Source organism: Pomacea canaliculata, linkage group LG4, assembly GCF_003073045.1.
Source record: "Pomacea canaliculata isolate SZHN2017 linkage group LG4, ASM307304v1, whole genome shotgun sequence".
NCBI classification, from domain to species: domain Eukaryota; kingdom Metazoa; phylum Mollusca; class Gastropoda; order Architaenioglossa; family Ampullariidae; genus Pomacea; species Pomacea canaliculata.
In genome coordinates, this window is record NC_037593.1 from 9,463,847 (window position 1) to 9,478,430 (window position 14,584).

Genomic DNA, 14,584 nt, shown 5'->3' on the forward strand with positions numbered 1-14,584 from the left:
CTGATGCGAGATGGGAGATACCAATCATGGCTCGTCGTTTACGCAGAGCAATGGATTTCTCATACACAATTATTTCTTTCGTCTGACTATCTACAAAATTACCATGATATTTTAAAGGAAATACTAATATAGCTAAATTTTTCGTCCTTTTCCTGTTGAAATATCTATGGTATTTTGTAGAACTATAATTCCCAGCGCGGAAGTATCGATCGATACTTCACTCCAAAAAACCGCGAAGTAGTGAATCCGCGATAGATGAACCGCGAAGTAGCGAGGGAACACTGTATTCATATTTTCTAAATAATGGCTAATACCTGTAGTGTACATCATGAAACACCTACACATAATCAGTACTCACCATATACATATAGTACATACTTTCCACATGCCTGTAGTATGAAAATAATTTGTGATCATTGTTTATTCTGTAATACAGATATTACAAGATCATTTAATGCTTTGTATGCAAAATTTTAACAACAACAACAAAAAAAACAGTCCTAACAAGCAAAATAAAATCAATTTAGGTGTCAATGTAGGAAGTTACTGACAAAGGTCAGTAGAGAGATGGGAACATTTCTATGATCATGTCAAAGTGAAAAAAAAATACAAATGTATTTCCACAAAAGTCGAGCCCAACTGCACCATTCAAATTGATGGGACTGGAAGCTGGTTAAGTGGAAGAAACTGCAACTATTTTTGGACCATGTTTTCATCACAAATTTCCACTTTTGGCCTACATTTAAGGACTGTAAAATTTTGCTGTTTGAATCAAGACATTGGTCATGGACATATATGGACAAATTGCATGTAACTTGTACATGAGTTTACAGAAGATATGGAGGCTAAAGGACTGCATGTAGATTGGCAACATTTTACATTTCAAATTGTGATTTTGAGCAAATACACATCAACTGGTGTCAACATGTTTAAAAGGTTATGCATGTCATGGCAGGCTTTGTGTAGATTTTTCAAACCTAAATTTGACAACATCTATACTGTGATTTTATGAATATAAGAATGATGGGGTACATATTGTATTCCAACAGAAATGATCTGTAGACTAAAAAGCATGCCTTGTAGTGTAAGTTTTGTAGTTCAGTTTTTAAAAAGCTTTCCTAAAAATAATGTAAAACAGCTTAAAATCACAAATCATGCTATTTAAACATAAAAATGAAGGACAATAAGCACCCTCTAATATATGCGATGATTAGTCAAGTCTGTATTTCCCTAGCCCTTGATTTCACAGGCTTCTACTTTAGTCAGAAACACCAACTTCTGGACAGGCCTTTAACTCTTTGAACCTATGGAGGACAAATATGTCTGGCACCTTCAGCAATTACCAGGTCAAGCCACTCAACTGTGTCCGCCATATTCATTAATAATTTTTGCTTCAAAACTACATAAATAAAAACAGACTAAATCCAATCATTTAACTAGGTGAACCACATTTGAATAGCATTACATCCCTTAACGTGAAAAGGAAGACAAAAATTTAAAGATTAGAATTTTTTTGAATGTACTTTTCGAAAACAAGAGCACAGGTAAGCAAAGACAAGTTTTTCACCATTTTGAAACTTATTTCGACACTAAACTTGTAATTCACCATCATGTGTTATGTTTATTCATTTTTATATGGTGTAAGTAACCATTACAGTCCACTGAATACAGGACTAGGCATTGCACCGATCAATCGTGCATAAACCTGTGCCCAATATTTTTTAATGCAACTGGATATTCCTAATCTTATTTGGATCTGCATGAAAGTGTTGTTTTACAACGAGATGAGGTAGAAAAAGCTCACTTTTTAATTTTAATTTATTTTCAGTAATGTTTATTCTTTGATTTCTTATAAACTTGAAATTTGTTTACAGCTGAGTCAAAGGTTAAGGTCCATACCCACAGGATTAAAGATATGACCGACGCTTACAGCAATATAACTGAAATACCAAAATCAACATGATTTGCTGACTGAAATTATCCTGCTTAAAAGACCATCATGCACTTACTTTCCAAATTCACATTTACATCATTCCTTATAAAATCCCAGCACATTTTTCTTGTCCTTGTATGTTCTGATATGTTCTCCATATAGTGAACAAAAAGCAAATAACAGTAGTATGTAAATGGTAGTGGCGCCTCACAGCTTGGATTTTGCACTTCCTTTTACAGGAGTGTTGACAAAATCCTGCCAGTATGCTGGTCGCTCAAGAGTTTGCTCCCCTTGTATCATGGCTCCGTATAAGTTCTTGTAGATCTGTTACAAACGGTGACAGTATTTAAGTTTCACTTAGTGGAAATTCCATTAAAATACATTGTATTCATTTTATTGATACTCTGCAATTAGAATACTTTAGAAACCAATGAAAAATATATGTTTTATGCCATAAAACTGCACTGAAGCAAAAAATATGTTTAGCAACAGTACCGTATTATCCAGGTAGATGTTATGGTGAAAACTGACACTTTTATCATAATCAGTCCCTTGCCTCACATGCCACAGGCAAAACTGATGCTACAATACTCTCAGCCTTGTTCACTTCATCCTGTGATTCGTAAGTTCACAGAGTCGTCACTTCTACAAAGTTTAAGCCATTACAGATCTTTTCTCTGTCTCATCTTTGCACAAATGAGGATGAAGACTTATAAACTAGTGATACTGACCTCTCCATCGGAAGAGCCAATGGGCGAGCTCAGTATAAAATCTGGTGGTGCTATGACATCTACAAGGCTGACAGCATCATCTTTAAGCTCTAGACACAGCTGCAGTATAGCTTCCCGGATGATGCGTGGAGGTTCACTTCCAGCTATGTAACCTCCTGTTGAACAAGGTGTAAAAAGACAAGAAGTGCACAGTTTGTACAATGACAATGCAACCAAGAGAGAACATTTAGAGGAATATTCAAGTTATCCAATCATAGAAAAACATAACATAAATATTTCTTTACTAATGTGCCTTGGGCACCTAAAACATCAACAGATGTGACAAACCTGAAATTAAGATCGAAACTGCTGGCAGCTTAAAAAAACAGTAAATATGCAAAAGGGATAGTGAACGTTTTTTGTGTCCACATATGGGTTAAGCTGAATTTAAACTTCTGGCAGAAAGATGCATGCTATATGTAAGCTTTGAAAAAATACCAACTTGATAATGAGGATGCCAAATCGATATGCCTACCTCTATGGCATGATAAGGATAGTTCCTGGTCTGCCAAAACCCAGATGAGAACTGTTCAAAGGTTCTAGTATCTTATTAACAGTGTTATATCTGCTCAGATTTGGAGAACGAGTATCTTTTAATTTAACTAAACTTACTGATTTGAAATAACTTGACTTTTAACCAACCATATATGTTAATAAAAGTGAACTGAGTTGGTGCTTGGCGCACACAGGAACCTACCCTGATATAATGTTGCTAAATGTTTCTCAAGGCTCCAAAGCCCAAACAATGCAGCCATGCGCCTAAGCACTGAACGAAGCTCATCTGGTGTTTTCTCTCCATTTTTCTCATCCAGAATGCCAATGAATCGTCGAAGAACCTCATGCTAGCCAAAATGAACAGTACATTACCGGCATATATACCAAGAAACACATCTAAATCACTGTTTGCAGAAATTCCATAAAGCATTCTTCTATTATTTTAAGATTATCTACAATCTACTCACTTCTTCTAACAACACTGCCAAAAGTAACTTAGTATATCTTAATGGTCTAATATTAATCCAGTGTGTATATATATCTTTTTTGTGCGCAATGAGCATTCTTCTGAATGGATGCCTGCGCATTACAAATCGACATCATCATCATCATCATCATCATCATCATATATATATATATGTTAGACCAGTGTTTTCCCACAGTTGATTCATTTTTACTACTTCCTGCAAACTGGAAGCTTGGTATCTAGTAAAGCTACCCAAAAAAGGTGACTTCAGCAATTGGCGTGGGATTACGCTATTGTCCATTCCCAGCAAGGCGCTGACCAGAATCATCCTGGAGAGACTGAAGAATTCCGTAGACAAGAGATTGAGGCAAGAACAGGCAGGCTTTCAACAGACCACAGACCATATCACTACACTATGAAATATTATTAAACAGTCCATTGAATGGCAGTCACCACTCTTCACGACATATGTGGATGGAAGTTGATGCAGCACTACGGATTTCCACCAAAGTTCATTGTCATCATCCAGCAGCTGTATGAGGAATCGACATGCTAGGTGATCCACAACAGGAAGCTGACTCACTTCCTTGCAGTGAAGACTGGAGTGAGGCAAGGTTGTATGCTCTCACCAACAATCTTCCTGATCGTCATAGACTGGATCATGAGAAGAAGAACCTCTAACAGCAACACGGATGTTCAGTGGACTTTTGCCAAGCAACTTGAGGATCTCGACTTTGCAGATGACATCAGTCTGTTGTAAAAGCAGCAACACGCACAAACAAAGCTCACTCGGCTTTCAGAAGAAGCTGCGATGACTGGCCTGACCATCAACATCAAGAAGATGGAGGTAATGTGGGGCAACAACAAGCAAGAAGCCCCACTCCAACTACATGGAGAATGTATTACAGAGTCTGACCGTTTCACCTATCTCTGTAGCATAGTCAGCAAAAAGATGGAGGTGCAGATGAAGGTGTAAGAAGCCGAATAAATAAAGCCAGGTTTGCATTCCACACCCTTCGACCTATCTGGAACTCCAAGGTTTTATCTCTTCACACCAAGATCCGCATCTTCAATGCAAATGTAAAGTCAGTCCTTCTATATGGATCTGAGACAAGGAGTGTGATAAATATCATTACCAACAAGATTCAGACATTCGTCAACAGATGTCTGCGCCACATCCTCAACATCAGATGGCTTGAGAAGATCTCCAATACAGACCTGTGGGAGAGAACCAACCAAAATCCTGCCAGCCAAGATATCAAGAAGTGCAAGTGGAGCTGGATCGGTGACACCTTGTGAAAGCCTGCTGACAATTTAACAAGATCTGGGCTGGAACCCACAGGGGAGGCGCAGGGTTGGGAGACCCAGACAGACATGGAGGAGATCAGTCCACAGCGAGGTGGAGGCAGCTCACATGACATGGTCTCAACTGGAAAGGAACGCACAGAACCGGATCCGATGGCGTGGTGTAGCTGTGGCAGTAAGCTCCCCTATGGGTGAATAGGAACAATAGGAAGAAGACTTCCTCTGGCTATATTGGTTCCATCACTGTCTCCTTATAAACCAGGTCCCACATTATAGATGCCAGTCCAATGCTACCTTAGTATAAAACAATTCCAACACAACATTACAGCGAAAAAAGATCATTATTCGACTAATGGTCTAATGCTACCCCTGTCTTAACAGTCCGATACTTACATGTGCACTATGAATTGCAGTGGTAAAAATGGGTGCTTTACACATCAATATAATAATTTGTAACCATGTTCTGCATGCAAACTTTAATCGATAGACTAAGTCCAGCCTTACCTCTATGTATACCAGTGCTAACGTGTTGCAGAAATAGGCCTGGGAATCATTCCGTGCAGTGAATCCATCTTTGCCAGATGCTAGTTGCTCTTGAAGCTTTTTCTCACTGTCCATAAGCAGTCGACACACAAGCCATTTGTAAGCGTCAAGGCTGACTATAAACCAAAAACCAGAGAACACATAGCTTCTGTTAGACCAATATTCTTTTCATTGTAATTATCAATGATACTGTAGTCGCAAGCCTACATTGCCTAAAAAGAAATTACATCACCAGAATAAACCAGCTTCCAATTTGATTTTGGAAGTTTACAATTAAATGTTGGCTCTGGGGGCAGGTGGAATTTTATTGCCACTGTCAAGAGCACCTGAATATGATAGCTTTTTGAATTCATTGCTTTAGTCGATAAGCATGCTCTGGTGCCACTGAGAATCCCCTTCAACACACTGGACCTTGCATCCAACTATAAGCAATGATATACTTGGTCACTGCATGTTAATGGAATAGATATCAGAATTATACAGCATTCAATAAATGTAGAGTACCTGTTTGCACATAAAAATTTGCCCAAAACAGTCCAGTGTTGTTAAAATTATTTTCTCTCATAAAATGGAAAACAAACTTTGCCAGTCAACTCAGTACAAGAATGTACCTGATCAATATTGCTGAAATAACTGAGACCATCCAGCTACAATGCTACCTATGAGAAATACAATGTTTATTGTCATGAGGCATCATTATATTCATTAGCATTTGTAATGTGATTAGTACATTTGGAATGATCAAAGCAACAAAAGTGGTTACCAGCAGGGTCCAGGCACTTGCTGACAGTCTGAGCACCAAAACGAGTGTCCAGCCAATTATCTATCTCCCCCAAAAAACTCACACTGCCCAATGGTGTCTCCAAAACTTGACCTGAGATTGGAAATAGCTATTTATTTATATGCATGAGATGTTGCATGCACATAAGTGAACAAATGCACAAACTTACAAGCACACACACACACATGATCACATGCAAACATATGCATGCACATATGCACAAGCTATTTCTCACCCTTCTTCTGTCTGGCCACCTCCAACACAGATAACAGGAAGTTGCTAGTTTGCTGTAAGATGACATTATTATCTCCTTCATATGTACAATTAGGGTCATGGTCATTGCGAAGATCACCCAGACGATTCACTGTCAAAAACATCAAAAACATCAAATGTCATTCATCAGCTTGATTAACATTAACGTTAAAATTCATTATAAAATTGATATACAAAGAGTTCTATTGCTTTGTATAAGCAAAGAACAAATTAATCATCCTCTGAAATTAATTTACACATGCACTGTTTACTTAATTACAGAATGTTTTTTTTTTGAAAGCACAAACACTAAGGGCTGCAAGCACTTTACAATCTGCAAAAGAACTGTGTATGCCTCAGTAAACACTAAACCCAAATGCATGCAGACTTTCCCACATTAGCGGTCTAATTTTCACACCTTTAAAGTAGCCATGGCCCCCACATGCTTCACGACACTCCTGAATGGCATTACGAGCTGTCCAGCTGGCCAAAGGCTTACTAGCACAGGACAGTGCATGAACTTCTCTGCCCAGCTCAGCCTGACACCAAAAACATATGTACTCACTGACTTTAACTGCCTACTTGATATTTAATTAAAATGTTTAACTAAATACCTTCACCAGTCCTACCAGCAAAAATTGACTGCACATGCTGACATGAGAGTCACAATGTTTCTGCACATAGGTGTTAAAGCACAGTGTGCATTTGTCAGATTTAAATTCATATCCCAATGGCATAAGAATATGCTTCTCTGGCTACCACACTATATTGTTTATTTAGTTAAAATAAGCACATAAAGTGCTACATAAAAATGTTTTGTAGATTTTTGTAGATTTTCTGGAGTTTGATTCTGAAGAATCAAAATTGTTAATTTTTATGTCACTGAAGAAATGAATGAGTAAGGAAATCTAAACTAGGGAAAGATTGTTGGCTTAGTTTACACTACCTCTTTACAATGTACATACTTCCCCCTGAGTAGGAAACTCATGGCATTTACAAATGAAAAGACAATAAAAAAGCCTTACACACTCCGATCTTAAAACACATGAACAGTCTCTCATACATTTCAGCTTACTGACAAATTTATCAAACCCAAAACACCATCCATCTCAGACCACTCTGTCAATCAATTCACATCCCAACAGTTAACACATCAGGGCAGGTATACATCTTGTGGAAGAAATGCAGAATGCCAACAAGAAGCTGCAAAAATCTAAGAAATTTGATTTTCACTGATTTTAATAATAAGAAGAAGTGGGAATTTATAAAGCGCAATATCTCAGCCAAAGGCAGACTCATTGCACTGAACAAGATATAAAAAAAAGGTAACAAAGATGTAGAAGGAAGAACAATGCAAGGAATCGCTGCGTTCTGGCAGTAAAGGGCGATCACTGTAGATTTAATGGTAGTGACTCAAGAGAATAATTTACTGACATCAGGAGAATAGTAGAGAGATATTAAGTAATCTTGAGAATATGAAGAAATGTTATCATGTGAAACTGCAAAAGGGTGATCATCACTTCAAAAAAGTGTCATAGTTGCATTTTAGAAAAGTCAGAAAGCTGTCCAAGTGCCTTGGACAAAGGCAACACCTAGAAGACCTAGGACCAAACCAGGAACTCCAAACAGGGGTGGCAGATTCAAAGCAAAAGCAAGAGGTTAGTATGGCCTACTCTTGGCCGTAAGACAGAACTACAAGACGAAAAGTATGAGGTCATGAATTTCAAGGATGTTTATATATGATATCTTTAGCGCATCACTTGCAAACCACAGTTCTGGAAGTCTATAGAAACTCAAACATAAATGATGACCATCTATGGAGACATTTTCTTACCTGTCTCTCACTATTGTCTCCCATCATCATACCAATCCGCAATGAAGCAAAGTCCATAAAGAAAGACATGGAGAACACCTCCAATGCATATGTTGCTGCCAGATATGGAAGAAGTCGCCATTGCTGTCAAGGTAAGCAAACAGTTTATCTTATCATATGGTTGTTCTGTTCAGGAATGTAAGATTTGTAAAAATCGCTGAAAAATGACAGCAGAAAGCAAACATTTCAAATATGACCCTATGTTTTGTATACCTGGAAAAACAAAAATTAATTCTCCCAATTTAAAAATTTTTGTGTTTTAAAATAACGAGTTAATGGATTTAAAAACAATAAAAATCATTCTAATGATGGTACCTGCAGCTGATACTCTAGAACAGGTATCTCATTGTCTTTTGGTCCAAATTGGCGTCGAACTGCTGAGTAACGAATGGCAATGGGCATGCAGGTTTTCAAGTTGGCCGCACACATGGCAGTGATTCCAACTCGTCCCCCTGACAGGGCACCCAATGAGGCACCAAACCGTTTATTTGGATCCTAAACAAATTGTTTCAAACTTCAAACAACTAACTTACCCTTGCTTCTACCTCTGGTAGTAATTAGATGGTGATCAATAAGCCATAACATCATTTTACAGCATCAAAATACTATGATTTTCTTATGTGCTTTCATGAATTAAAATACAAGTCATTTACAATAATAAATCAGTTATAAAGAGCACATTCTCTTTATTATTTTACTCCTAAAAAACTTCAGCACAAAGCATATGCCTCTAAAGTCTAATAACAGAATCTGAGAATTTTAACCTTAATGGGCGTGATATATTGCCCACTTGGGGACACATCTCCAAACTTGTCCAACAAGTTTTCACGAGGAATACGGACATTGTTGAATGAAACAAATCTGAAATTTAAACACTTTTTTTTAAATCAAATTGTTCACAAAAAAACACTAAGCAATCTGTATATACATTGCATGTTTTAAGCCACGAAGACAAGAACTCGAATATCTTGCAACATCTGAGAAGCACTTTAGGTTACCTACTCGATGTGTCTGCATGGAGGACAAACAGTATGTCTGACTATTACAGCCATTTGGCTTCTGAATGCACTGGTGTGTGATGAGTTGTGCTCCTATGAAGGTCTGGTTGGTTCTGATTAGTGTGACGTTTATGAGAAGGCAATGGTCTTGTTGGTTCTAGTCTATCTGGATATAATAAGCAGGGCTTCTGCTAAGGCTAAATTCTTTGGGGTCCCAGGGACCCCTTCTTCAGATTTTTAAGGGGTCCCTGTTCTTCGCCCAACTTTGGAGGGGACCCCATTGACGAAAATTGAAGGGGTCCTCCGGACTTTTAATGCGTACTGTACGCAATTTTTTGCGTAAGCAGAAGCCCTGAATAAGTCAGAGCTGCGTGCGGTGCTTAGCTGCTCTTTGAGACAAATTATTGAATTGTAAATGAATTATGCTTAGTTAATTTGGCTCTTTGACTTATCTAGGCAACAAACAGGGCTCCGATGTGGTCTGTCCTCTGTTAACTACAATAGGACTCGGATGATGATAATGATGACAATAACAATTATATTTTATTTAAATCACATGATACAAGGGAAGTGATTGATGTCAGCGCTAAAATTAAAAATAATCAATGAACGCTGAATGTAATAGTTTTTTTAAAAAAAGCTAAGATTTGCACAAACCAGTTATGCACAAAAGTAACACAAAAGAATAAACAGACAAATTTTGATAAGTCCAGTCAACAGACAGTAAACAATAATGATGACGTCTTAAGTCATCTTGTTCACTCACTCACCCATTGTCTAGACCATTCAGCCCTAACTTTTCTCCCATGTCACCCACAAAAACACCTGGCAGTGCCAATAAGGTCTTGGGGTCCCGCAATGGCACAACAAATGTATGTAGACCATGACCCATTCCATCAGGGGTAAACAGCTGAGCATAGACCACTGCATGTGTCGCAATTTTACCCAAATTGCCCACCCATATCTTGGTAGCTTCAAAATCAGGAGTGTTCAGAAGAAACTCCTGTGAGGAAAAATAAATGATTACTTCTCTGTGAGTGAATGGTGTTGTCACTATGTCAATGCCTAGGTCAATAAAAGATCAATCTTTTATAATTTTTCAAGTTATCTTGGATCATGTTCATACACTTCTATGTAACAGAATTTGTATACATATATCTGTTTAAGATAAATAGTTATATAAATACAAATTATACAATTGCAGTTCGTATCTGTTTTAATCTCATCAAGGTGCAGTATATGTTTTTGAATACTTCAGGGAAATAAAGGAAGCTGTACCTTTGTTTTGGGATCGTAAGTGGCTGTGGTTCTCATGGCTTTTGTGTTGCTGCCATGAGACAGTTCTGTCAAGGCAAAGCATCCAAAGTTCTGGAGAACCGTATCCATACTGACATTAAAACAGTGTGTTGGGTAAAGGGGTGCCCTATCAGAATGACATTAGGACACTGGGGTAATATCTAATTAGATTGACATGACACCAGGGGAGTTTTATCAGACTGGCATTGTGACATTGGGGAAGTATCCTATTAGAATAACATTAAATTTCAATGTAATGCCGTATGAACTGACATTACAATACTGGGAAAGGGCCATAGTCAGGTGGTCTGTGTGCTCAGCATCAGCACAGAAGATAACTGACATAGGCTTATCTGGGCTTTTGAGTGGAAAATGTCCTGTCTTTAGCCCAGGAGCAATGAAGGAGGTATTGTAGCTTTTTATCATCTATGTGAAATATGAAATGTATTAATTCAGCTTTCTGAAATGAAAGAAATATTTGGTGCTTTTTTGAAGACATGCATAAACAGACTGATAAGGCATCAGCTGTCAAAAGTTTACCTTGAACTTCTGATTATCCTCAACAATTTTGGACAGTCTAGCTGACCCTGTGGACTGTATGGTGCCCCCAAACATCTGAAAAGAAAATAAACTGAAAGTAAAAAAATCTTGAGAAACAAGCTATTAAAATGACAACTAAACATAAAGACAAAATCTGAAAAATTTTGGCAGAAAACAAAATCATATTTCTCTAGCGTTTTCTACTAATTTTTCCAAAAAGATCTGTTGCACATTTATTCTAGATATATGCCTGTAGATAGTGTTCCTAACAAATCAGTATTACGACAACAAATCACCACCAAATGATAAAGATAAATGAAATCTGATCACCTCATTGTTGAGTGACAGCTTGGCAGCAACTGTCCAATCATAGCTGCCAAGACAGTTTGTCAGCACCTGATGCTTAAGAGGGTTTGAGAAGAGTTCCTCATCAGGCAGAAAGTCATACTCAAATATTCTACGAACACGCAGAAATGACAGCCTTCGCAACTCTTGGATAGGTGGTGTTGAGTAGCCTCGAGAAAATAATGGGTCCTGCTCAAGTGTAGTCCATACTTTATCCTGAAAATATTTTCAAAGATGCTATCATGCTATTCTCTAGTCTTTACTGACTGACTGACTGACTGACTTATAAGTACATTGAATAGGCTCTGAGGCTTCATAAAATTGCAACCCATCTCTGATTGCAGCAAACACCTTGTTACTCTAAAAGATGGTGAACATTTGTGTATGCTATAAAACTTTAAGAATAAAGTGACTCCATGTTATGATCTCTTTGACACACTTCAGAGGATGGGATCTGTGTAAACCTAATCATGTGTGATGGAAAGTTTTGGCAATCAGTTAGTGACCATATAGTTCTGCTTTGCAAACTTCTCTTACAGGGAAATGATCAACATTCTTGTTAAAATATAACTCACTCTTGCCACTTTTAAGCTCTTACTTTTTCTTCTAAGTGAAAAGGGGTTTCCTTCCACATCTTCCTCTGGTGTTCATGTGACATTCATCCCATGTCATCCAATTACACATATGTACAGGAGATTTCTTGTTTGTCTTTAATTCTACAAAGATGGTTCTTTCTATAATTCACTCAGAGTTGTGAACAGAGCAAGACACTCAAAGGCTTTCTCCACAAAAAGTGCATCCAAATATTGGACATCTTTAAGAAAAATTATGCAGTTTTAATAACAGCATTAAGATTTTTGGTAAAAGAGAAATATAGCAGACTTTGATTTTTTTTTTTTTTTAATCTTTACATTTTATATATATTCAGGTGTTACTACTGTTCAAACAGCTCAGACCCAGAATGGACTGTCCATCCATTTGTGTGCAGTCACTTGGTCTGAATCTGCAGGACAGTCCACTTTTCACTTACAGACTTACTGAGGAAGCTGACACACAACTTACCCAATAATCCAATGAAAGCAAAAAACTTACCCTTAGAAAAGTAATTTGTAATTTTACATTACTTAATAACAAATAAAGTCTCCATTTGTAGTAATCAGTTATGAACTTATGACCTGCATGCAAGCATATGCACACACACACACATGCTGAGGGACAAAAACACAGAGATAGAAACTGCTAGACAATAAGATTGATCAGAAAAATGGGTGGCGAACAGTCATGAAATTCAAGAAACAACTGTAATCATGCTGAATAATCTCAAGTATTTATTTTTGGTTATAATTAATTTCAATAAACTTTTTAAATAAACTTTTCTGAACAAGTACCTTTCTTTTCAAACACAGAATGCATGATTGTTTTCAGGATAAAACAGTAGCTTTTACCTCACCTTATACCTTATGATGTCTTCGCCGTCTAAGAAAAGGCGCATTGTTTTCCAGCTGAAGGAGGCTTTACTTCTATACTGATCTAATGGACCCGCCGGAAAATCTTTCATATAATTTAGGCTCATGATATCTCTGTCTTGTGGCCTGCTAGACAGGTCGGTCTCCGAGCTATTCGCTAAAGCAGCCATAAGAATGGTCTTCCTTCAAGCAGTGCTTGGCTGATTAGTGAAAATCCTGAGGATAAAAAAATTGTTTAACACCTTTAATTGCACAGTACATGAGCAGGCTGCCACTTTCAAAGATAACTGCCACTAAATGTTAGATGTGATCCACCTACTTTTGCTAAAACAGGTCTAGGTTAGGCAAGTCGGTGATACAAGGTTAAGACTAAAGTCCACAAGCTGGCCACGCGCTGCTAACGACTATTTTAAAAAGACATTAAGTAGTGTTTCTGGTTTGCAAAAAAAAACAACAAAAAAACAAAACAAAACAAAAAACTTCATTGCCTATCGTCCTAAAACAGTCTCGTTTGTCGCATTCACGTCAGTTTAAACATTTCATGCTACTTTAAATGGCTTTAACTTCTATTTTAAAATCAGTTACGAAAAAACGAGTTAATTGAGAAGACCTTGATCTTTTAAGATATCGGGTAGAAAATGGTATTTCTGATTTAATGTACGAGTCCGTGACTATTAAGAGTCGTAACAGATTTAAGGCTGAAGACTAAACTTTGCTGCGAGCACAAATAACGCTTCAGCGAGTTTAATGAAATTTTGTTGAACTTGGGTTAGGGTTAGATAAGATAAGATACCTTATCACGATAAGATACTCATGAATACTATATGAAGAAGAGCAATGTTTTATTCTCATGTACCATGAAGTGGGGATAGATGGGAGCATGTTACAAAGTTCAGTGCCGGTTGTTGACGGAAGTGCATACGAATTGTACTTCCGGTGCGCAGTTGCTCAGTGCATATATATAATGTGTTAACATATTCCGACTACTGATAAAAATGCGTCGCGACTACAAACTTGTATTCATGTGGTTGCCACAGCATTGCATTCCTTCTTGCACCTTACCATTGGCTCCATGCCTATTTTGTCTTATGTCTCTATCCGTTTAAAATTTCAGATTTTTGTTTTTTTATGGGTGACAACTATCCTTCAACCTCGATTTTCTTAGTCATATATATGATTCGTGGGCAGGGGGTCCACTTCAACTTCAGTAATTGCGTAGGGTGAAAGATTTGTAAATTGCTTCACAATATAAATCGTGTAGTGGTTAGTACTGTCATATTTTGTACCCTGAAACAAAATACGATATCTTGTTTCCCAAAGCCCTAAAAGTCACTTTTAGTTAAGCTCACAAGACGTGTACTAGATCTTACTGACATAATTTAAGTAGCAATGGATTTTATACACTTAAGGGACATGATGTACAAACTATCACAACTAATACTACAAAAGGAAAGTGATGCAATGATCGAAGAGAGACGTACGTGTAAACAAGGGATCGATGCGTGAGGTTGCTGCAGCAAA

General features: G+C 37.5%; 1 protein-coding gene across 3 annotated transcripts; it reads right to left on the reverse strand.

The window, feature by feature from the left end:
* Positions 1-177: 177 nt before the first annotated feature.
* Positions 178-14,018, reverse strand: LOC112562531 (peroxisomal acyl-coenzyme A oxidase 3-like). 3 transcript variants are annotated; one of them, XM_025235815.1, is made up of 16 exons: positions 13,920-14,018; positions 13,048-13,279; positions 11,583-11,813; positions 11,253-11,327; positions 10,695-10,784; positions 10,187-10,419; positions 9,183-9,279; positions 8,734-8,913; positions 8,380-8,502; positions 6,964-7,084; positions 6,529-6,657; positions 6,276-6,386; positions 5,474-5,628; positions 3,401-3,545; positions 2,665-2,819; positions 178-2,257 (listed from the first exon to the last, which is right to left on the reverse strand). In XM_025235815.1, the coding sequence occupies exons 2-16, from the start codon at positions 13,231-13,233 to the stop codon at positions 2,141-2,143; spliced, it is 2,148 nt and encodes a 715-aa protein (XP_025091600.1). In that variant the 5' UTR covers positions 13,234-13,279; positions 13,920-14,018; the 3' UTR covers positions 178-2,140. The 3 variants fall into 3 exon arrangements, with proteins under 3 accessions (XP_025091600.1, XP_025091602.1, XP_025091601.1); XM_025235817.1 differs by having other exon boundaries at positions 13,857-13,980; XM_025235816.1 differs by lacking the exon at positions 13,920-14,018 and adding an exon at positions 13,674-13,816.
* Between the last annotated feature and the right edge of the window lie 566 nt (positions 14,019-14,584).

Coding starts and splice junctions, on each gene's coding strand:
- LOC112562531 (XM_025235815.1), bottom strand. CDS start 13,233: ATGGCTGCTTTAGCGAATAGCTCGGAGACCGACCTGTCTAGCAGGCCA. Junction 11,328..11,582: donor AGCTGTCACTCAACAATGAG/GTGATCAGATTT, acceptor TTTTCTTTTCAG/ATGTTTGGGGGCACCATACA. Junction 8,503..8,733: donor TTCTAGAGTATCAGCTGCAG/GTACCATCATTA, acceptor TTACCTTGACAG/CAATGGCGACTTCTTCCATA.